This window comes from Pan troglodytes, chromosome 8, assembly GCF_028858775.2.
Source record: "Pan troglodytes isolate AG18354 chromosome 8, NHGRI_mPanTro3-v2.0_pri, whole genome shotgun sequence".
In the NCBI taxonomy this organism is placed as follows: Eukaryota; Metazoa; Chordata; class Mammalia; order Primates; family Hominidae; genus Pan; species Pan troglodytes.
In genome coordinates this window covers 74,256,870-74,280,653 of record NC_072406.2, presented here as the reverse complement: position 1 = coordinate 74,280,653, position 23,784 = coordinate 74,256,870, and the positions used below count along the sequence as shown (strand labels likewise).

Below are 23,784 nucleotides of genomic sequence, written 5' to 3'. Positions count from 1 at the left end.
AAAGTGCCCTGCTGAATCCTGTGTGTTATGAACTTGCCTTTCTAGGATCTTCCATGCAACTCTCCCAAGAGAAGGCCTCAACTATCAATCATATGCAGTAAGCCAGTGATCCATAAAGGATCCTTGGGGTATCAGTACCATCTACCAAGGAGTTTTCCATATGAGAACGTTATACTGGCTAAGCCTTTTTTACTTAACACTTTCCGATATGATTCCAGCCCAAACTGTGATCTATATTATATTCCTGACCCATAGAGCCACATTTAATTAGAAACCTGACAACGCCCCGTATGCTGTCAAGCAACCAGCCACTGTTTCTTGATTGGCCACGGCGAATTCTGGTATCTGTGTTACAAGTTGGAAAGGTTGTTAGTGACCTCTGGATACAGGCTACCATTTGTCCTGACTTAAGTACGCTCCTTGATTTTCTAAGGAAGACATCCTTCTAGGTTGTGCAGAACTACAAAGGTCTTTTAAGCATCCTAACAAATGAACTATCTTTAGCTAAAGACACTGACCAGATTACGAACAATGTCTCTTTGGTTTGAAAAGATAAATAAATATTGAGAAAAAACCCAGTTCTTTTGAGTTTGGCACTCTGCCTTGAGAATGAAATCAACTGGCAATGAGCTAAAGCTGAAAGACTGAGGTCATGAAATACTTATCTAGGAAAAGAGATAAGATGATGGAGATTTGAAGCCCTCTCGGATCTAGCAGAGTTTTTGTATCATTTCAACAAACATGTTGATTCTTACCCCCTCAAGGAGCTTCGAGTCTAGTGAAGAGAAATGCAACTAAAGCCATTAACTTTAATAACAGGCAGAGGGGGAAAAACATCTTTGGAAAAGTACTGAGTAACACATAAGGGACAAGAAGCAAAATGTTAAAGATGATTATTCTGAAGTGACTCTTTTAGCCTAGAAGCAGCCCATTAAGCAGCCAGGAAACCAAGCAGGCACCTCACTCCTTTACCACTGCTGCAAAATTGGTGCCTCTCTCCTTTTCTTTCTCATAGGCCCAAGGGAAGGATCCAATTTAATAAGAAACAAGTTGATTTTTCTTCCAAGAAACTTCCCCTGGGTTCTAACCATGATGGGGGTCTATGAGAGGACTCACAAGTACTCACTCCCTCAGGGGAATATAACATCTTCTAGGAAAAGAAAAAGAGTTTTTGCTTGTGGAGGCTGCTTTTTGTCTGTGCAGAAAGCTAAAAATGGCAGAGGAAACAATCTCTTTGAGCTTCAAAGTCCAGAGTATTTTCCACCTCCTCACCTGAAATAACTTCCTCCTTTTTGTGTCCTTCAAGGTCCAGTTGAAGATCCATTTCCTCTAAGAGGCTTCCTCTGACATTAGGGCCCTCTTTTATGCATCTTTTAACTCCGGTGGCACCTACGGTTTGACCTCCTCACTTTGCCCTTAGCCAACTGCCTCGTAGTGTCTGTTATATGGCAAACTTTCCCATGGACAAAGCTTTGGCAGATATCCTCTCCTTTAAACTTCAAAATAACTCCTGACTCTTAGCTCTAGGTTTCTTGCATTTGTAGCAGAAAAGCGTGCCCCTTGGGGTCAGTAGACCTGGGGGTGTGTGGGGGTTTGCTTTGCTAACCCCTACTTCAGCAACATGCCAGGTCTGTGACCCTTCAGAAGCTGTTTAACCTCTCTGAGGTCGCTCATGGGTAAAATGCAAGATTTTTAAGAGGATTACAAAGAACATTTGTAATGGCCTCTTGCTCCATGTCCTATCTCAGACAACTTGATTTTTCAGTTGTCTAGAGAGCAGACACTAGCATCCTAACAATGCCTGGAGTTCTGCCTTAAACATAGTTGGTGCCCAAGGAATGAATGTATAAGCACTCAAGGAGCATTAGAATGCACCAGTCTTCTTCTGCTGAACCCAGTGTGTTCCTTAGTCCTCCAAGATGGCACCTGGAGAGCCAAAACAGCCACTCTAAGAAGAGCTTTTAAGACACAGAATTTCTAGGCAACTTCCTAAGGGAACATAAAGCCCAGATGATGGAATCAAGGCCCACGCCAGCCAGCAATGAGAAGATTTCCTGAGCAGGCAGTACAGCTGGCTCTTGTGCCAAGAGCTTGGCTACTCTGCCTCCTTTGAAAACCCATTACACCAAATCATGGCAAGCGAAATTTAATTTTAAAAAGGGAAATGATTTATGTGCTACAGAAATAAAAAAGTGACAGAAGCAGGAAAGCTTGCATACATTTCATTTTTTGAAATTAGACCTATAATTTTTTCATTAAAGAATAATGCCAAGTTGGGAAAGCCAATGCATTCTAAGCAGAAAATCACGGAGAGGTGTATAATGGAAGTTCTGTCAGCATGGAAACCCCACGTCTTACAGAGTCCATGAGAACACAGAGCAGTTCACTATCTGCCCCCTTCAACTTCTAAATAGTTTGCGCTCTTAAAGAGCCCTATCCTCATTTCTGTTTCTCTGATGAGATGGGAAGCCACCGGAGGTCTGAGCAGAGAAATGGCCACTCTGGCTGGGGTGTTAAAAACAGACCAAAGGACAGCAAGGGCTGAGGCAAGGAGGCTGGCATAACAGAGATGAAGGGTATTGGTGGCTGGCACCAGGGTTTCTTGATTCCAGTCCAGTGGGTTTCAGATTTTGAATCCTTGTGATTATTCCTTTCCTAACCACTTCCCAACACGCCAATCTCTCTATTTAAATCCTACAAAATCTACTGTACATTCATCATCTAGAAAGTTAGCTATCAGTTATCTGTTTTCCATCAGCCTGATCTCAGGAAGTCTGAGAGCTCTTTCTGAGCAGTGTCTGGGCTGAGAGGCAGCCTAATGTAAAGGTGCAAAGAGCACGGACACTGAGCACGTATGCTGATTTTGCCAATTGCTGGCCATGAAATGTTGCTGTGCTTCAGTGTCCTTATCTGTGAAACAGGGGATAGCAATGATACTGACATACGCTATAAACGTATCCATCCATTCATGTAACCAATATTTACTACATCTACTATGTGCTGGGTACTGCTCTGTTGCCTGCACACATGGCTGTGAATAAGACAGAAAATCCCTATATACATTTACAAAGAGCTTATGTGGCAGTGTGTGTGTGTGTGTGTGTGTGTTTGTGTGTTGTGGGGCGGGGGAGGTGGGTGGAGGGGGTGGGACAGACTGTAAACATGTAAAGAAACAAATATAGGAGTTAATTTCAGATAATGATGAGTTACAGAAAGATAATGACACACTGGGTGATGGGATAGAGCTGGGCTTGTTGAAGAGGGATGGTCAGAGAAGACTTCCCTGGGGAGGAGATATTTGAGCCAAGGCCCAAATGATCTGGGAAAGAGCCAGATCTGTGATATCTGGGGATATACATTCCATGCAGAGGGACAAACAAACAAGTATTTCTGGAATAAGCGATGTGGAATGATTTTTAATAGCAAATGACATACTTCATTTTCCCCAGCAGTCTGTATCAATATGAAATAATTTTGTGGGTGTTTTCTGAGGAACCACTACAGACCCAGTATGTGGTTGAGGTTGTGTTGGGTGCTGCAAGAGGCACAAGAAGGGTAGGTTAACAATGAGTACTTAAACAGCACTTACATGGACCATCTAAGTGCTTTTACTCATTAGCTCATTTAATCTTCACAACAGTCCTGTGAGGTCAATACCTGTGAGGTCAGGTCCACAGTTATCTCACATTTTGTCACTCCCCTTTCTATATACTATAAAAGTGGGAAATTTTCTGTCTTGTTCACAACTGTTGTCCTCATAGACCAGAACAGCACCTCACATATAATAGCTGTGGAATAAACCCTGGTTAAATGAATGAATGAATGAATGAGAGCCTATCATGTGTCAGGCACTGTAATAGCTCTAAGCATCTCCACACAGCCTCACCTACAGTTCAAGGAACTTATATCCATCTAGTTCCCTGGCAGGACATAATAAAGGGGATTACAGAGAACCTTCATTTATCAAGGAGGCTGCTTAAGTCAAGCGAACATAGACTTATTCTGAATCTCTCTCCACCACCACTACCCCAGACCAGCACTTTTGCTTGTGATTTTTCAATGACCTGGTTCTTTCCTGCAGCATGTATGTTTTTTAATTGATAAAAATGTCAGTTTCACCCTAGAGAGAAATATGTTGATGTTGCTAATGTAATGGGATATAACTTTCTCGCTTTTCTAGATGAAATGCTAGGTGAAATATTAGTCAATATAGACACAAATCATTTCTTACGGCGTGAACAAAAGTTTATTGTACCCATGAGCCCAAATCGTTTTTAATAACCCATTGAGCCCACTCAGCTACAAAAGGTGTCCAGAGTTATTTTTAAATCTCCTTTCAAGTTCCAAAAACAGAAAAGAAATCCTCGAATCTCAGCCATTCCATATATTATGACTGTAAATTAATTTACAGTAGCAACACACAAAATTCTTTTCCCAAGAGAAATGATATTCTAGCTTCTGAGGCCTCTGCCCAAGGAGGTCTTCTCTCTCGCTCTACTTTTGTCTTACTCTCTTAGAAGCTGAGTCCATCTTTTAATCATTACATGTATCACGGAGCACATCCATTACACCTCTACCAGCACTGAGTTGGGTTTGGTTTACTATGCTATATGATGACCTTAAGGTTCTCCTTGTTTTCACTTTGGTAGCCCATGCAACAAGGAGAAAGTGCCAAGAGTGACTTGGTTAGACCATTATTTTGTTGTTGTTGTTTGTTTGTTTGAAACGGAGTTTTTGCTCTGTTTCCCAGGCTGGAGTACAATGGCGCGATCTTGGCTCACTGCAACCTCTGCCTCATGGGTTCAAGAGATTCTCCTGCCTCAGCCTCCCGAGTAGATGGGACTACAGGTGCTCGCCACCACGCCTGGCTAATTTTTGTATTTTTAGTAGAGAAGAGGTTTCACCACGTTGGCCAGGCTGGTCTCAAACTCTTGAACTCTGGTGATCCACCTGCCTCAGCCTCCCAAAGTGCTAGGATTACAGGTATGAACCACCATGCCCAGCCTGGTTAGACCATTCTTTAATGATAAACAAAACCTCTAGAAAATTTCCAAAACAAAGCAGTCCTCCAAGTAAGATCTCTGAAGGTTAAGGTCTTCTGCATAAACAGCAATATACAAGAAGCACAACTCCTTTTCTACTTAGCTTCAATGAAAGAAAAATGTCTGCCTTCTTATCATTTGGGAGATCAGTGGGCACCACAGGCAGGCAGAGAAAGTATGAATGTGGACAGGGGCCAGGAACAAAGCCATTTGATCATCGAAATCCACTGTGACCATGAAACCTACTTTGGCAAGGAAAAAAATGTTTACTCACTTACAAATTCCCATGATCCTTAACAAAACAACTGCCTTTCCTTTCATTTCCAGCAAAACATGTGATGTTCAGAAAGGAAGAGGCAGAGCCCAGCTCATCCTTTATGCTTCAAATTAATTTTATACATCCTGAATTTCCTTTCATAAAAATTCAAGGTTTTGTCCCTTCATCTCTTCTGTTATCCCCCTTTTCTTTTTCTTCTTTTGTCCATAATGTCATTATTTCACTCCACAGGAAAAACAGGACAGGAAAGTTCAGTACAGAGATAGAAAAGCCTCTTTAAAAACCTACTGTAAAAAGTAGAAAACTCGTCTTTTCCATTAAAGTTCTATTATAGTAAGACCCCAGGAGCCTTAGGGAATTGGGTTCCTTCATGATTGAAAAACAAGATCATTTTGGATGAGTATGAGTTGTGCAAGACATATGACTAATAGAAACAGTAGAGAATCTTCATTTATCAAGAGGGTTTTTTAAAATCAAGTGAACACAGTCTTATTCTGTGTCCAGCAAGTTGGCTGTTATTACCCGATTTTACAGATGGGGCAAGTGAGGGACCTTATGTCACTTGCCCAGAGGCATAGAGAATCAGATGGTTGAGCCCTGATTTTAAACCTGGGCTATTTGCCTGTAAGCTTAGCACTCTTTCACTATACCCTGCTGTACCTCCTTTCTGGTCCCCAGCAGAATGTGTATTTTCATATTGACATAGCCAACCCCTTCTCCCTGAAGATCAGAGCTCATGGTGTCTACACATGGACCAAACAGCTGATGACAGGCCAACACACATCCCAATTGCCAAAAGACTCAGAAGCACAACTTCAACTTCTTATTCTTCTTTGCAATTCAAACCTCAGACCAAAATAAACTGTATCTCTTTTTTAAGTCAACCATTTCTTAAGCCATTTAGTACCACACACCTTGAATAACTGATTTCATCTCATTTATGTATATTGAGCTGCCTTACATATCTTTGATGGAAGCCAGTACCTTAAAGTTATCCATTTATCTACTGTACTGAGTGTGCCTCTGTTTGGATTTAGCTGTCAACACTTCACACATGTGAAATCAATCTGTGTGATATTAATGTAAACACTGTGCATTACAAAGTGGTGGACATTTTATCGTTCTAACAACAAAAATAGACAAAAATGTTTGTATGTGTTTGTTTTTTCTATGGCATAGGAAATAACACAATATAAATGACAGTATGCATTTTACAAAAGAGGAATCATTTAAAAAGGTAAAAGCAAGGTAGGGGTTGTTGGAGAATGCTTGATTCTCCAGGCTATTCTAACAGGACGGTGGAGGCAGGAATTATGCACAGAATAAAGATTCTTATGAAGAAAAAATTGCCATTCGCATCACTTTCCCCACATTGGTATTACAAGCTCATTTCCTAATTGCATGTGCAATACAATGAGTTTTCATAATGCTTTAATGGGGAGTCTGTTGCTTTCGTTTTAAAAATAGTCAATTCTCTTGTGCTAAGAAAAGAGCATATTGCCTTTAAGAGCAGTGTAACTGACAAGATGGAAGAATGCAAGCAGAATGTCGAGACTGAAGCTTTTCAATCACCTACCATTAATATGATTCAATTTATGCTTATGTCATAGGTTTAGACATTGCACAGCTCTGTAAGCAAGGAAGGGACCTGAATAAAATACAGTGAAGAAAGCAGATGGTATGCTATCAAAACCCTTCAAGCCTAAAATAACCTTTTCCAAGTAAGGAGGATAGTTAATTAAAACCAGGATATATTTACTCAATTCTGAATATCTCAATGTAAATAAAAATCAAAATGACACTACTGTAATGTTGGACTAAATGATGAAATTTCATCTATTCTATTTTTCTTTAATAGTTTCTAATCAAACTTTTCATTAAATAGCTTCATAAAATTCCACAGAGAATTTATTTACAGGGACTCATTGCAGATTTAAAAGCCTTACTTTTATTGTTCAATTAAACTTGTTATTCAGTGGACAACATTAAAACAGCAGCGGGGATTGGTGGGTGGGGAGCAGGGGTGTATGGGCAGTTGGGCAAGGTCATCCCATGATGCAAAGTCTATTTTCAGAGATGAATCCAGGGAATGCAGGTAAGCTCCACGGCACACAGAGAAAACTCAGACTCATTCCTATCCAAGATGGAAAGCCAGCCCCGCTCCAAAGTCACAGCCTGGGTTCTTGCCAGGCTTGGTCACTGAGTCACATGTGTGTCCCACAGGTAGAGAAGACATCAGGCCATTTATGAAACCCACCCAAAGGATAGTGACTAGAGGCAGAACAAACCTAAGACAGATCAACAGTTGATCCAGGGTGAAGGCAGCCATTACCCAAAATGGAAGGTCAGAACATGAGTTTTAAACAATCTAGACATTTCCAATAGTTTTTTAAATTAGAAATGAGTAGTTATTAACCTGCTCCCTATCTTTTAAAACCAGATCAAACCCTGCCTTTTTCACGAGGCTGTCCCTGAGCCCTCACCAAGATTTCCATCTCTATCCACCTCCCAGCCCACTGCTAAATTCCTACCACACTTGCTTTCTGCAACACTCATCAAATACTTAATCATTGACTTTCTTGTAACATTAGTTAACCTTTCAGGTGTGTTAATCCTGTCTTCCCCAATTAGATTTTAAATTCTCAAAACTAGCAAGAACCAAGTTTTATTTACCTTTTGAACACCTCCTCCCACCCCCTACTCCATAATCGCATTTAATAGAAGAAAGCAAAAAGTATATTAGTTAATAAAATAAACATTATTCAGTCATAGGAAAGCAAACAGTGTCCTTTTGAGAAGGGCCTTGGAGGTATTTTACAGCAATTTATGAATTTCATGTGTCAAAGGTGTAGCTGCTAAATGCTATAAACTCTTTGCCATCAGCTCTACCATTCATCCACCTGGTGATATGGCCAATAAAATTTGATTTTTACAGCCTAGGCATACTGTTACCTAAATTACATTTGACCAATTACTGAAGTCACCAAACGGGTGGTACAGAATATATACTGTGTAGAAAATTCATCTGTGGGCCCCCGGCACTCTCGGTAATCTGACAGAAGTGTTTCAGTCATCTGGCAGTGTTTAATATTAGGAACATTTATTTAATGCTAGTCACTAATTAAATTTATGTTCTTCCACCAACTGTTAGTTGGTTGGAGAAACTCAATGCCACATTTTAACAAACACTTTAACCCATGTCAATTTCAAATGCAACCAGTTGGAGATTTAAAAGGGTGCTCTTTGGAAATTTAGGTTGTGACTGAAAGTGGGACGGTGGGGAGGGATGTTAGTGAAGTTGCTCAAATCTGCTCAAAATAAGCTTTTTGGTCCACTTACTAACATGAAAGTCTGTAAGAAGTACAAACTATTTGAAGTACAAACAACTAAAAAAAGTCTAATACTCTAGTTATTAAACTAGCCATCTAGAAGGTCTCTAAAGGTACCTTTATTCCAAAAGAAAGCTTCCACTTTAAGAGGCTGGAGAAGAAAAACAGCATTAAAATTAGCTATACCAGAAGAAAGTTCAGGAAAACATTCAAAAGTCAGATGCTTGTGTTTGTGAGAACATTTAAAACTAATTTAGTAACTCTTAACAACCATTGTGATCGCTGTTAAATTGGAACTTCTTTCTATTACCAATTCTAGATCCAACAGCTTTGAAACTCAATGACTAATAATTCTTAAATTAACCAAAAAGGTTAAAACATTTTTTTCCTCATATTACGTTGTGAAACTCTAATTTTGAACACTCTTAAATGAGGGAATGCATGCTTTCAGTTTTGTTCTGTGTCAGGAATTTAGAGACCTCTTGAGCGGCAAGTAGGAAGCAACGTTTGGGAGCCGAGAATGTGGAAGAAAAACTTAAACACAGATATTGAAAAGGGAAGATTTGTAAATACTGATCTGAAAAGAGAGGGCATTGTAAAAAAAATGTGTTGCATACATTTATCTACTTGAAGTCAAAGGATATTTGAATACTAAAAATATGACAATAAATAAATTTCTTTGAAGAAGAAAAAAATAAATACAAACAGTGTTGCCCTCTTACAGAATGACAGTCATTTGATAAGCCAGAGTTGTGAGAGATATCCAAAAACACAATTTAGAGGGAAAAAATGTCATGGCTCTTAGAATCTAATGGACTTAGATCATTTGGTTCCCCTTCCTCTCTCTCTCTTCCCTTCCTTCTTGATCATCATATGCCATCTCCTCATCCTCACTCCGACTCTGTTCACATAGCTACTTGCAAAATTTCTCCAGCAGCAGCACCAGGGCTGTTGGAATCATGAAGAATCAAATTTAAGAGGCCATAGTGGACTCCTGAAACCATACCAAGGTCTGCAAAGGATAAGCAGAGTAACCTGAATCTGGATAATCTGCCAACTAGTGATTCTCAGGAAAACGTCAGCCAACAAAATCAAGGAATGTTTCAGTTCAAAGGGACCCTATGCTCTCTCCAGGCTAAGGGTCTCAACCTCTTCTTCACCCAGGTAGCCATGAGGGATTCAGCAGGGCTCAGCCATCCCAGCAGTCACTCTGTGGTAGTGATTCCAGAGAAGGGGTAGGGTGAGAGTGGTAGGGGTTCACGCCTCTAAGTATAGAAATTCCCAGGAACACAAGCAGTTTGATAAGGCTACCCCAGGGTATTCTGACATCCCTGCCCAGCCTGCTGAAAACCACTGATATGATCCAGTCTTTTCAACAAACAGATGAGAAACTGATAATGTAAGAGAACGACTATCTTGGCTTGCATCTCGCCATCCACTGCACCGTGTAAGGCTTCCCAAACTGGTGATGTGATATCTTCTTCTCCTCCCCTTCTGTCTACATGTAGAGACACGTGACCAGTTAGCTAGGCAGAGATGCAGATTAAGATATGTATCCATCTTTGGTGGGCACAATGTGCGTGTACGTGTGCATGTGTGTGTATGAGTGTATGAAAAAATTCAGGACATGGATATCTATCACCTATCTATCTATCTATCTATCTATCTATCTATCTATCATCTCTCTATGTGTCTATCTACTGTACAGTACTGAAGTGGTTATCTATTTATCCACCATACAGTACTGAAGTTGTTTTCTTTCTATCTATTTATCTATTCACTGTTTACTACTGAAGTGGTTACCATTGGTGCATTTTTACAATACCTTATAACAATGAAAAGAGAGTGACTAGTTAAATAAAAAAGCGTTTGAATAGACAAAGCCTTTTGAGAGAGAACTAACATGAAAGCTTCCTGTCCTAAAGTCCAATTTCAAGGTCGACCAAGCAACTTCAGACTCTACATTGAACAACAAATTCTAAATAATCATCTCTTACTCATAGTAAACAGAGGCTACGAAGGAGGCAATGACGCCTTATGCCGCAATAATTTGGGGGATGGGAGGGGTGGGGCAGCACACGGGGCTTGTGAAAGTGAGCCCCGTTCCCCATCACCGCTCTTCAGAAGAACTGAAAACAACTAGGCACACACGCACAAGTATCAGGTAGGAAAAAAAAAAAAAAAAGACTCACCAAACTCATCGCATATACTCTCGTTTTCTATGAGAGTCGGGTGGTCAAAGGTGTCCCGACAGTACAGGATCTGAGGGTTCCTGCTGACCACTGCAATGCCCCCCAGGGCCAATGCAAACTGGTCCGTTAGAATGGAAGATGGCTTATCCTGGATGCGTTTCAGCATCGAGCGGTATCGGCAGTACTGGGGGTAGCTGAGAACTATCACGTTCGTTTCTTCCTCGTCCTCCCCTAGACAAACGAGAAAACACTTCCATTACCCTCTTCCCTCTGACAAAGAACTTTCATGGCCATGGTATAATTTCAATAATCACTTCTGGTTTGGGACTAAAAAGACTCTCATCCTTGTTACAGTCTGGGGGATGCCAGCATCCTCCCAGCCCCACTTCACCCATCCAGCCCCACAGAATATGCTTCAGGCTACCCGCACAGTGGACCTTCTTGCAGAGAAAAGAAAAGAGTAGGCTGGCCCTCTAGACACAGTAAGTAATGTTTGTGTCATCAGCAAGCAGTAGGACCCAAAAACTGTTTTGAAAGAATCTTCATTTTTTGAAGCATTAAAGTCATCATCATCATAGGGAAAGGCAGAACTTTGCTGGGCTTCTTTACATTTATTTCTAGTTTGGAATTGCTCTTATATTGGATTATACAGATGATCCTCAACTGAACGATGGTTCCACGTAAGATTCCTTGACTTTATTATCGTACAAAAGCAACATGCATTCAGTAGAAAGCATACTTTGAATTTTGAATTTTCATCTTTTCCTGGGCTGGTGATATGCAGTAGGACGCTCTCCTGTAAGGCTTGGCAGGGGCAGTGGGTGGCAGCTCCCAGTCATCCACGAGACCAAGAGGGTGAACACCGGTACTCTACAGTGTACTGTGTTGCCAGATGATTTTGCCCAACGGTAGGCTATGGCAAATGTTACAAGCACGTTTAAGGTAGGCTAGGAAAGCTATGTGTTCAGTAGGTTAGGTGTATTCAATGCCTTTTCGACTTGATATTTTCAGCTTACAATTGGTTTGTTGGGCTGTAACCCCATAGAAAGTCGACAAGCATCTGTATAATCTTTTCAGTGCTTGGAGCCTCTGAAAAGGTCATCTGGCCCCAAAGATGTCCATGGGTCTAAAATGCATCACCATCTGCTCTGGGGTCAGGAGTGCTGTTCAGCAACTATTTCCTGTTCTCCTTTTGGGCCTGTGGAAAGCCTGTGTGCCTCACTCTCTTGGAGGCCAGTGGCCTTGTGACTTTCCTTGGCCAATGAAATATGACAGAAGTGGGTGGTTACTTTAAGACCCAGTGTACCACTGACCACAATCTCTCTTTGTCTTTGCTGTGACCATCTATAATGTCCCAGATAGTGGCAACTCTGCCAGTCTGGGTCTTGGAGTAAAATTAACATGAAGCAGAACCCCTGGTTGATCCAAAAGAGACATATAACATAAGCAGAAAATAAACCTTTGTTGTTCTAAAGCAGTGGTGATTTGGGGGTCATTTGTTATTGCAGCATGATCTAGCCCAACTTGATTGATACACCCACCTTCTCCACCCTCCCCATACCCATACCCCTCTCTTTTAATGTTCCTCAAATCCATCTGGTAACTTGGCACACCTCAGAGAACCATGCTGGGAGGACTCCCTAAGCATCCTTGTGAGAGAGTTCTATCAAAACCACCTTAACTCAGGGGAACATTTCAGCAAATTTAGCGAAGCTTCCTCTTATAATGATCTTAATGCTTATTTACACCTCACTTTATTTTGTGCTCATTTGCAAACACCAGATTCTACACGGATGAAGCCTTCCCTCATCTTAAGCTTGAGAAATGGCAAACACCGTGCTTTGGTGGCCTCCACCTGTACAACATCAAGCTGAATTTAGGCTCCATGACCCAGTTTGCCATCACTCCGCAACCACCCCATCAGAGCGGTTGTAAGCAATTCCCAGACATGTCACTTGCTTCTCCAAAGGGAAAACACTCAATATTTCAAGCCCTTACCATGCTGCAGGGAATTGCACTAGACAGTTGTTAAGGATACCGACATTATCATGGCCATCTGGTAACCAGTGGGAGACGAATGAGCAAGGACGGAACATAATGATGGAACATAACCAGTACCAATGGAAGGTGTGCATGTGACCTTTTCAGATAGGAGGCCAATACCCAGATGTATTTCTAATTATGTTCACTTAGTTCCTCAGGCTGGCGGCTTTTCCACGGATGGAGATGTTTAGCTGCTTACAAGATGACATCTTTTAACAGTGTACACGTCTTCAACTCCTGCCTGGTCTGTGTATAGCTGCTTTGTCAGCTGGCACACTTAATTAAAAGGAAATATGTTTACCTTGAAGGCAAGTCCCCCAGTGCAAACTAGTTTTGAGATGCTGATATATGTCCCAAGGCATGCCCATCTGAGATTTTTACAGCAGACCAAGACGCTAAGTTCAAACTTTGGGTTCAAAACCATGCTTTTTATACAGCTAAAGCACAAAAAGTTTTAGTGAAAATATTCAAATGCGGTCAGTTCTCCAGAGTTTTTAAGTGCTATTTCAAGAAGCAGCCCCCAACGTGTCAATTGTATTATTACACTCGATTTGTATTATACTCGATTTGTCTAAGACATTGTTAATGAGAGAGAGGCATATAACCATTAAGTGCCAGGACTACCCCTCATAGCAAGTTCATAGCACTTAACACCATCTCCCATACATAGTAAATACTGTGCCTGTAAATACCTGTTGATTCCAAAATTCTATCTTGGTTGTGCAATTAGCTTTCTATGATAGGGGTAAAGGTGCATCAATTTCTCCAAGTACTCTTGAAATAAAATGGAGAAAAATGTGTGCGCTCTCAGGTTGAAGGAGTATAAATGAACAGTTGCTTCAGAGTAAGTTTCATGGAAGATGTCACCTGGACTCTTGGGACCACTTCACTTCCTTCATATCCCTTCATTCTCCTTTTTTTTTTCTCTAACCATTTTTCATGATGATGCCATCTCTAACTGCTTCCCAATTCTCTGTTCTGGATGGAGTCGGCTCCCTGGCAATCTTCTGTGCCTAGAAATGACCTTTTTTTTCTCTCCACCTCACCTAGTTCAAAACATTTAGATCACGCAGTACCCAAAACACTAGCCAAGTCATGAATCCTTCTCTTTCTGTTGGAAGAAAAACAGCAAGTTCCCCCTACTCTCAACTCCTACAACTGTCCGTGCATTCTGGAGACAGTGTTGCTAATAGTGGTCCTGGGGCTGTCTGCATCAGAATCAGATACTGTGCCATCGAGAACCAGTGACTCAGCATCTCTAAGGCTGGGGTCTAGGAATTTACCTTTTCAACAAGCATCCCAAATAGCTCATGCACACTAAACTTTGAAACCAGTAACTCTGAGTTTACTTTTTTGCGAAGACTTAAAGTAAGGTTGTTAGTTTGGGTTTTGAAATATATATATATATATATATTTTTTTTTTTCAGTTGTCAGACTTTTAAAAAATTCTTATTTCTCTCCTAACCCCCCAGTACATAGAACAAAGAAGCAAATTCTCTTCTCTCTGCCACTTTTTCAGGATTGTTACAGATATCACAGAAGACAGCAAATTTTAAAAGCCCTCTTAACTAAAAATATGAGAAACAGAGAGACTGTTTCCCCATTTAGAAAGCAAGTATTAATGCTATTTCCAGTACTGATAATAAAACACTAAAATTCACAAAGGTTTTTTATATAGTGTTTTCACGTCTCTTTTGTTCCTCACAACAACCTTATTAGTGGCATTACTAGTTGTTAATATTCCCCAATTTGAGACTATAACCACCCAATCCTTTTTTTTCTTTAAGAGATGGGCCTCTCTCTGTTCTTCAGGCTGGACCTAAAACTCCTGGGCCCAAGCAATCCTCCTACCTCTGCCTCCTGAGTAGCTGGGACTTATAACCCAATCTTTGAACTCCCAGTTTGGTGGACTTTTCATTAGGATAAAATGTCTCAAATAATAATAGTAATAATAATAACAGAGATTTAACTGGTTTACACTATTAGGGACGAGGATGGTGGCCTTTGATCAAGTCAAATATAAGACTTCTGTTTGATGTAAGACTGTAGAATTCAGCCAGTTGGAAGCCAGAATTCTACTCTTCTTAGGTTAGCTTGTTACTTATTATTTTGGAACACTGCAATTCCCACTGTAATGATTTAACATTATTGATACATCATTCATGTACATTAACTTTCTACTTTCTATGCATGTGATAGGAAATAGTCCCAACTCTATGTGTTGCCAGCCTAGAACCCCTACCTTTCATCAACCTCCTTCCACACACTAAGAGGCTACAGGCACAGCTGGGGCTTGGTCTATTGTGGCAATGCTTGGTGGGGCCAAAACACAAATGATAACTTTGTTGCTTATGAACAGAACCTCCCGTTTGGACCAGAATTTTGGCATTGTTTGGACAGAGGCAGATTTCCAACCTTGCAATTAGACATCCCCAGAGGAGTTGCCTTTAATATTTACCAAACTGGAGAAAGCCCACGAGACCTTGAGGACTCCTAGGAAAGTTTACAAAGCATTCTAAGTGAAAAGTAAAAGGGAAAGATACAGAGTCAAAGTGGGACCCGGAAAAGCCAAGGTTGAAGCTAGGTTGAAGTTTCACTGAGTAAAAACAGTCTGGGTCCAGGTCTCTTCTTTGCAGTTTATTTTATTGGTGAAAACATTTTTTTTTTCCCTCAAGACAAAATATGGTCAACTTTATATGAAAGGTGTGTATAACAGAGTGTAAAATTTTGAGTTTGGGGAGAGCTTTCCAGATCTAAAATTCTATGATCCTAAAACTGCCTCCTAAGCCTTTGCATTAAATTAACTTCCTTCTGATAACAGCTATAAAAATATTAAAGTGTTCAATGGTCGGCATATTTTATTTTGCCCTAGTACACCAGGAAACAAATAAAGCCAAATAGTCCTTTCAAGAATTATTTAAATTCCTCGGCTACTTCTTTCTTGCTCACGCATTTCATATACACATAAGTAAACACTCCTGTGCAAAGTTACCCATGAAACAAGGGCTGCCAATAAATGCTGTGTAAGATATTTTCCCCCTTCCAATTCATAATAGGGAAAGCAGATAAATCTAAGAATGAATAAATTGCACATTTGTTTTGTAAAAGACAAACAAAGTGTTCCTGGAACACAGATTTTCTTTCAACCACACCCATAGAGAAAAAGAAATCAAAGTACCCCTAGGAGTATTCTTCTAACACACTCTAGTTGGTTGTAGCTGGTTGGGTTACATATACATTACTTGATTTCAGTCAACAGAAAATGATCTGTAATAAATTGCTAGTAACCAAGACTGAAATTTTAAACCATAATTATGATATTCTATTAAAATGTCATCCCATTCCTGAATTTCTCCTATACCAAAAAAAAGTGAATGCCTATTTTAAAATGAAACATTCAAAGGGAATAAGAGACCCAACATTACTAAACCTCATTTCAACTTCAATAAAAAGAACTTTGCCTATTAAAAGTTAATACCTAAAGTACACTGCTTGTAATGCTCAACCAAAATGACTCTAATTCTGTGCTTATATCATAATTACACGTTTTGTTAACCTCTCTCAATGTCAATTTTTTTACTTATTTATATATTTCAAAGTCCGAAACAGAATTCCATAGCGAAACTGTAATTATAACATGAGACTCCACCCAAGCTTTTCAAACAGTAACTGTATACCATTGCTTTAATCCTCAGAGTTGGGCTGGGGGTGGGGAAGGGGTCGGGGAGAAAGGGTAAGAGCAGGCCTTCATTCTGAATAGCACGTTGCTCAAGTTGTCTTTGTACAAAGAGAGATGCATGAAATAGCAAACACAATGAATTAATGGAGCATTGACTTTCAAATATCCATAATGCTATTTTTTGGAAATAGATAATGGCGGCCAAATGCACGGAGGCTGAAAACATAAATTCCAGAGGAGAAATTTGCTTTTATCTCTTACACAACAATTTAGAAATGTAACTTTCTTTTTCATTCTTGGGGTGAGGGGAGGCTTGTTTCGGAAACATCACACTATTATGCTTACTGAAAACCACTATAATCTACTTCTAACATCAGTAAGTTTTTTTAAAAAAATCTTTTTAAAAAAAACCTTCGCCCCAGGATTTTATAGAGCCTAGTGGAAAAAATATGCATGTTCCTTCCTGCACCTAATTACCTCAACTGAAAAATCTGCCAAGTATTTTGCCCTTTAGTTCTCTTAATCGTATTAGGGCAAATGCATTTGGATGCCAATAGAAACAAACATTTAAAGATTTTCACTTAAAAGATTCCAAATATGTATGAAGGCTAAGTTTGAGACACAATGTCCCTTGTGCTTCAAAGACAACATACAGTTTTCTTTCTCCTTTTTTTTTTTAAAGCAAATATGAATGTGCTCACGTTATAAAGCTTGATGTCTAGTTTTGAAACAATTTAAGCAAAATAGTGTCAATATGTGAGGTTCTCACAATGATTTATGCTTCCTCCTGTTACTTTATTACATTAGACATTCTTTTCTCAAAGCTTTATACTTTTCACTGTGCTCCTAGCAACCAACCAACGGCAAAGCATCAACTTTATATACCTGGCGCTATTCCAATTCTTACTGCTATTGACAATTATATTGAAGTTTCCATTTAATTGCTGCTCTGTTGTGACACGGAATATTTGTCATAATTAGGCATTTCCTATTTTCTGTCCATGCATTTTTTATTATTACTGAAAATGAAATTTTTATTCCAGAAAACCTAAGCATGAAAATTCTACAGATAAGAGTAGCTACAGCTGTTACTATCATTACCAACATTGTAACATGAAGAAAAAAAAAGAGAATATAATTTCTCGGAAGGTAATTTTCCTTTCAGTCTAAGTGCTCTTATTCATCTTGCAGTTACTCAATGATTTCCTGTTCTAATTACAGGACATTATACAGAAAGACATTTGTAAAAGGAAAATGCAGCAGAGCATATGACTAAATAGCTTGAATTGGTTGAAAGTGTTTAAAATTCCAAAGTTGTACATCAACTTTATCAATTCGTGGTTACAGCTCTATGTAAATGTGTACTGTGTCCTGCCGTATTTTTCTATCTCTCTTAAGGTAGTAAACTTAGTACCCAAAGTTAGTACACATCAAAGGGGAAAACACATTTGCAGTTAAACTGATGTTGAAGAGTTGGAGTCAGGGAAGATCAGTTGTGTGTGTGTGTGTGTGTGTGTGTGTGTGTGTGTGTGTGTCTCCCTTCCTCATCAAAGCTGTTAAATTGGAGGCATGCCAAAACAAGGAGTGGAAAATATTAATAATAAAAATAAATTAAATGCCTGATTAAAAGGGAAAGAGAACAAGATTCCATCCGGAATAGAAATGAAAATGCCACAAACTATTTCATAAAAACAAACTGTGACGTAAATTACACATCAGTATTGCACTGTTGTGGTTATTTTGAGAAATGGTTTGTACTGTAAGTCAGCTGGTGCTGCCCCACCCTTAATGATTTTGTAATTCTCGACACAGTAAGCAAGTGGGGCAGCCCTGAGATTGCTGAGACAGAAAACAGACCTAGCCATACAGAACTGGCAATAAAAAGATAATGTACTTTTAACATAACAGAACAAGGAGATTGGCTTGGCTTTATTAACTAAAAAAAACTACTTTAAATGGTCCCCAGCTTGCCATTTGTTTTGCTAAATGGAAACACAGATCTTCCCAGGATAGGCAACGAAAACATCACTGGAGAACTTAAAAAAAAGTAAATGTGGGAAAAATATATCAGTACATGGATGCAAACGAAACAAAGAATATTTCAAACCCGAAACCAAGGGTTTGAACCAGCTGTTTTCAAAAGCAAACCACTTAAAATAGAGGCATAGACAAATACAAAAATATGTATCAAAATGTTACTATCAGCTTTTGCCCTCACTGTTGCTTCATCACTCAAGAAAAAAAACATCACAAAACTAAACTATAACCAAACACTGCTACCACTCTGAGTAACAAATGAACGCAGTGGGAAGAAAGCCAACTCCACCTCCAAGGTTGTCCCAAAGGGTCACTGAATTCTAAGCCACGACCAGGAGCCACTTTTTATCTTGAGAATTTTGCAGCTTATTGCCATAGGGTTCATCTTAGCCACATTTAAATTTAAATGTCACACTAGACAGGGATTATGCAACAGGTGAGACTTCATGGCCAGATTGACATGTAGGTAAAGTTGTTACCACATATGAGGTGTTATTCTATGGGGCCTGACTTACCTTAACTTGCTTCCCCGTCACATGGGTTAACCTTTGGCTAGAGTCAGCCATTCACTTTTTTTTTTTTGAGACAGAGTTTCGCTCTTGTTGCCCAGGCTGGAGTGCCATAGCGTGATCTCAGCTCACCGCAACCTCCACCTCCTGGGTTCAAGCGATTCTCCTACCTCAGCCTCCCCAGTAGCTGGGATTACAGGTATGCGCCACCACACCCAGCTAATTTTTTTTGTATTTTTAGTAGAGACAGGGTTTCTCCATGGTATTTAAGCTGGTCTCAAACTCCCGACTTCAGGTGATCCGCCCACCTCAGCCTCCCAAAGTGCTGGGATTACAGGCATGAGCCACCGTGCCTGGCCTCCACAATGATTTTTTAACCATAATACCAAAAGCACATAAGAAAACAACAAACAATAGACAATTGGACTTCATCAAAATTAAAAGCTTTTGTGCATCAATGGACACTATCAATAAAGTGAAAAGACAGTCTTGGAGAGGGGGAAAATATTTGCAAAGCATATACCTGATAAGGGATTAATAACTAGAATACATAAAGAACTCCTGCAACTCAGTAACAAAAAGACAAACCAATTTAAAAATGGCAAAGGACTTTGATGATTCTCCAAAGAATATATATAAATGGCATCTTAAAAAATGCTCTTCATTAGGGAAATGTAAAGCAAAACCACAGTGAGATACTACTTCACACCCAGTAGGATGACTATTATAAAAATGAAAACAAAAAAAATCCCAAGTGTTGGCAAGGATGTGGAGAAATAGGAACCCCTGTGCATTGTTGGTGGGAATGTAAAATGGTGCAGCCATGATGAAAAAGTATGGCACTTCCTTAAAAAGTTATATACAGAATTGCCATGTGATAATTCCACTCCTAGGTATATACTCCAAAGAATTAAAAACAAGGACTCAAAAACAGTTATTTACATACTAATGTTGATTGTAGCATTATCACAAAATAGCCAAAAGGTAGAAACAACCCAACAGTTCCTCAATAGATGAACAGATAACAAAATTTGGTGTGTGTGTGTGTGTGTGTGTGTGTGTGTATATAGGATAAATATTGTGATTCCACTTATACGAGGTATTTAAAAGTGGAATCACAAAACAGGGTGACTCATGAGACAGAAAATAGAATAGAGGTTGCTAGGTGCAGGGGGTCTAGGAGGGTTGGAAGGAATGGAGAGCTATTGCTTAATGCATACAAAGTTTTTGTTACGAATGGTGAAAAAGTTCTAGAAATAGATAGTGGTGACAGTTACACAATATTGTGAATGTACTTAATGCCACTGAATTGTGCACTTAAAAATGGTTAAAATAATAAATTTTATGTTATGTCTATTTTACACAACAATGACAAAGAGGGGAACATCTGGGAAGGGTTATATTTTCTGTGTAGATGCATGCTTGGTTGCTCTGGGGAGGAAAAGTGGTGTCTCTCCAATCCACAACTAGAATATATCCTGGAGGGCACAGAATCAGTGTCCTAATTCTTTGGTATCCCTCCTAGACCTTTGAGAGTGCTGACAGTAATTGCCTACAGACAGTGTTGCAGTAAACATCTGAGCCTTCTTCCAAAGGATAAGAGCAGTCATTTCATTAGTTCACCACAGGCTCTGAACCAATGACACTTCCTAAAAGGCTGAAGGAATCTGGAGAAGGTTATCTGCCCAACATGACTGTAGCCACTGCCTGGCAGGCCTTTTTTAGACAAAGGGTCATGTGGTTAGGCAGTCATCTCATTTTAGTGACTTTAAAAAATAAAATAATCTCGCCACTTGAGGAGTTTGTCCACCATGCTCTAAGTGCTGAGCCACCTCTGCAACTGCACTGACTTCTGGGAGCTAATATCTGTGTCAAGAGCACTTTTATAGGTTGCATTGTTTTCCTTCATCTTACTTCAGGGCTTCTGGGGCAGCTCAACAAGGAAAGAAGGGAAAAGGCCTCTTGCCTCTGTCAGTGACTCATCTTAAATCAGTGGTCTTCAAAATGGTGAATCTCTCCTTTGAGGGTACGAGAAGACTTTTTAAAGGGAACCTACATAGGGATGGGACAGATCTTCAACTTAGATACTACTCCACTCCCTAATGCATCTGCCCAAGAATGAGCCAGCAATCAGAACAGCCCATTTCCTTCTTCACCCATCCTCCATCCCTAGTCCTATTATGAGCACTAAAGAGTCAAATCAAAGTATTGGTTTTGGAGATGCTTCCTTATTGATCTATCAAGGAACCTCAAGCCATAGCCTTTTGATCTTTCCCTTTTTGCACATAGTTCTGTTCAAGAGGAAGCTTAGCATTAGAAATAGAGTACTTTGGCCTGTGTTACAATGCTCTAAATTCAGAAAAGCCAAACTAATAAAGGTTAACGATGCTGGTCCATTAAAGTGTAGCTGGAATGCGCGGCAAGGCTACCAGATTTTTTGACATAAATTGCATAAACCTATGCATAAAAATTTTAGATAATTTATTTTAGAACTGTTGTGCTTTATTAAACACAGATTTAAACTTCAGATTTGTATCAAATCATATGTAATATGTCTTCTAATTATAGTTAATCACCATCTTATTTCATTTCCTATCATGTTTAACATTTTTTACTTATTAACACAAAATTTATTCAAAACATGATTAAAAATGTAGATGTCCACTTAAAACTGGGCAAAGGAATACAAGGATTATTTTTTTCAAAAATCTTTTAGAGCAGCATTATTCAATAGAAACACAATGTGAGCCAACTTGTAATTAACACATTGAAAATGTAAACAGAAAACAGGTGAAATTAACTTTAGTAAGCTGTTTTATCTAACCCAGATATCCAAAATATTATTTTAACATGTCATCAATAGAAGTGATTACTGGCCGGACACGGTGGCTCACGCCTGTAATCCCAGCACTTTGGGAGGCTGAGGTGGGCGGATCATGAGATCAGGAGATCAAGACCATCCTGGCTAATACAGCGAAACCCTGTCTCTACTAAAAATACAAAAAATTAGCCAGGCATGGTAGCACATGCCTGTAGTCCCAGCTACTTGGGAGGCTGAGGCAGGAGAATCACTTAAACCCAGGAGGCAGAGGTTGCGGTGAGCCGAGATTGCACCATTGCACTCCAGCCTGGGCGACAGTGCAAGACTCAAAAAAAAGAAAAGTAAAAGAAAAAAAAAAGATTACTAGTGACATATTTACATTATTTTTTCATAGTAAGCTCTCAAAATATAGTGTGTATTTTACATTTATAGCATCTCTTGAAGTGGACAAGCCACATTGCAAGGGCTTAGTTGTCACAGGTGGCTAGTGGCTACCTTATTGAACAGCATAGCTCTCTTTAGAGCGTCTGCCTGAAAAGAAATTTTAAAATCATTGTGTCCTGGGTCCGAAGAGGCACTTGGGAAAAATGAAGTTGTTCTGTGTACAGGTTCCTTTTGGCCAACTATCTTGAGATAAGATGTTCTGAAATATAGCTAGGAGAGGAGAACAGAACAGGAGGAAAAGCCTCACAGTGCCTGTTATTTCATTGTTCTGGTACCCCAAAACCCCAACAAAGACCCAAAGTTAGCAAGTATAGTTATTTTAGTAGAGATTCTCGCTTGCCACCTTTGGTTTCTGGTGAATAATAAAAATCAATTCAAAGTAAAATAATAATCTCTTAAAAGCTTCAACTATTAAGACCTGGTGAGAGCCCTCTCCTCTGGGTTAAACATATCCTCCTGCTGTAACCAGCTACAGATTCACTTGGTGCCATGTCCACAAAACCATCTGCTCTGTTTTCTGTCATGACACCCAGTTGTTCAGAATGGATATTTCTTTCTTTCTTTTTCTAGTGTGCACATTACTAAAAGTAATTTAACAGCTGAAAGAGATACTTATGAAACCTACTGGAAACTGAAACCACTATTTAATCTCACGGCAAAGCAGTCATATAAAAACTCCAGCACCTTCTAATGTGCTGTCACAGTGCACCATGGAAGAACATCATTGAAAGCTGATGATACAGATGTGCTCTGTTTTACTTCCTTTTTGTACAGGGTTAGTACTGAGTAAGCTGATGTAAGACAGGAGGAGGATGGCTGTAGTTTAGTCACCTTTCCCAAAGTACCTACCATCTGCTGAAAATCATTTCCACAGCAAATATCCCCCTTTCCCCCGTCTCTAACATCCAAACCTACTTCTCTTTTCTCATAAAAGACAATAAACAAATTGCTCGTGACTAATATATTAATTCCAGTGATAGTTCTGTGGTTTCATACCATCAGTTACCAGTGCTACAGATCCCTGTTCTGGGTATCTCTCAGATATTTCTTTAAGATTATTTCTGTTTGCAAGGGTTGGCAAACTATGGGCCAAATTCAGCCCAACACCTGTTTTTGTAAATAAAGTTTTATTACAACATAGTCATGCACATTCATTTACATATTGTCTTTGGCTGCTTTTACACTACAACGGCACAGTTGTGTGATTATAGACTGGTGCATTTGCCTCAGAGACCTTATGGTGCACAAATCTAAAATATTTACCATCTGGGTCTGCTGACCCTTGATCTAGAGAATACAGTCTTGCTGCCAGAAATCTGCTATTTTGGATCACGAATATCAGCTTAATTTCTAAGATACAGTTACTCTGTAACACTTGGCTGCATTTACTTGTTCAAGCTGGACTCTCCTC

At 39.6% G+C, this 23,784-nt stretch overlaps 1 protein-coding gene across 3 annotated transcripts in view; it reads right to left on the bottom strand.

Moving 5' to 3' along the window:
- Nucleotides 1-23,784, bottom strand: part of ARID5B (AT-rich interaction domain 5B) — a 196,293-nt gene that overhangs the window by 85,757 nt on the left and 86,752 nt on the right. For 2 of the 3 annotated variants that reach the window (XM_001165696.7, XM_063781829.1), the window contains one exon: nt 10,841-11,071. The exons of the other annotated variant lie outside the window; for it this stretch is intronic. In XM_001165696.7, the coding sequence (XP_001165696.3) occupies nt 10,841-11,071 (231 nt within the window). The remainder of the gene's footprint in view (nt 1-10,840; nt 11,072-23,784) is intronic. 3 annotated transcript variants of the gene reach the window in all.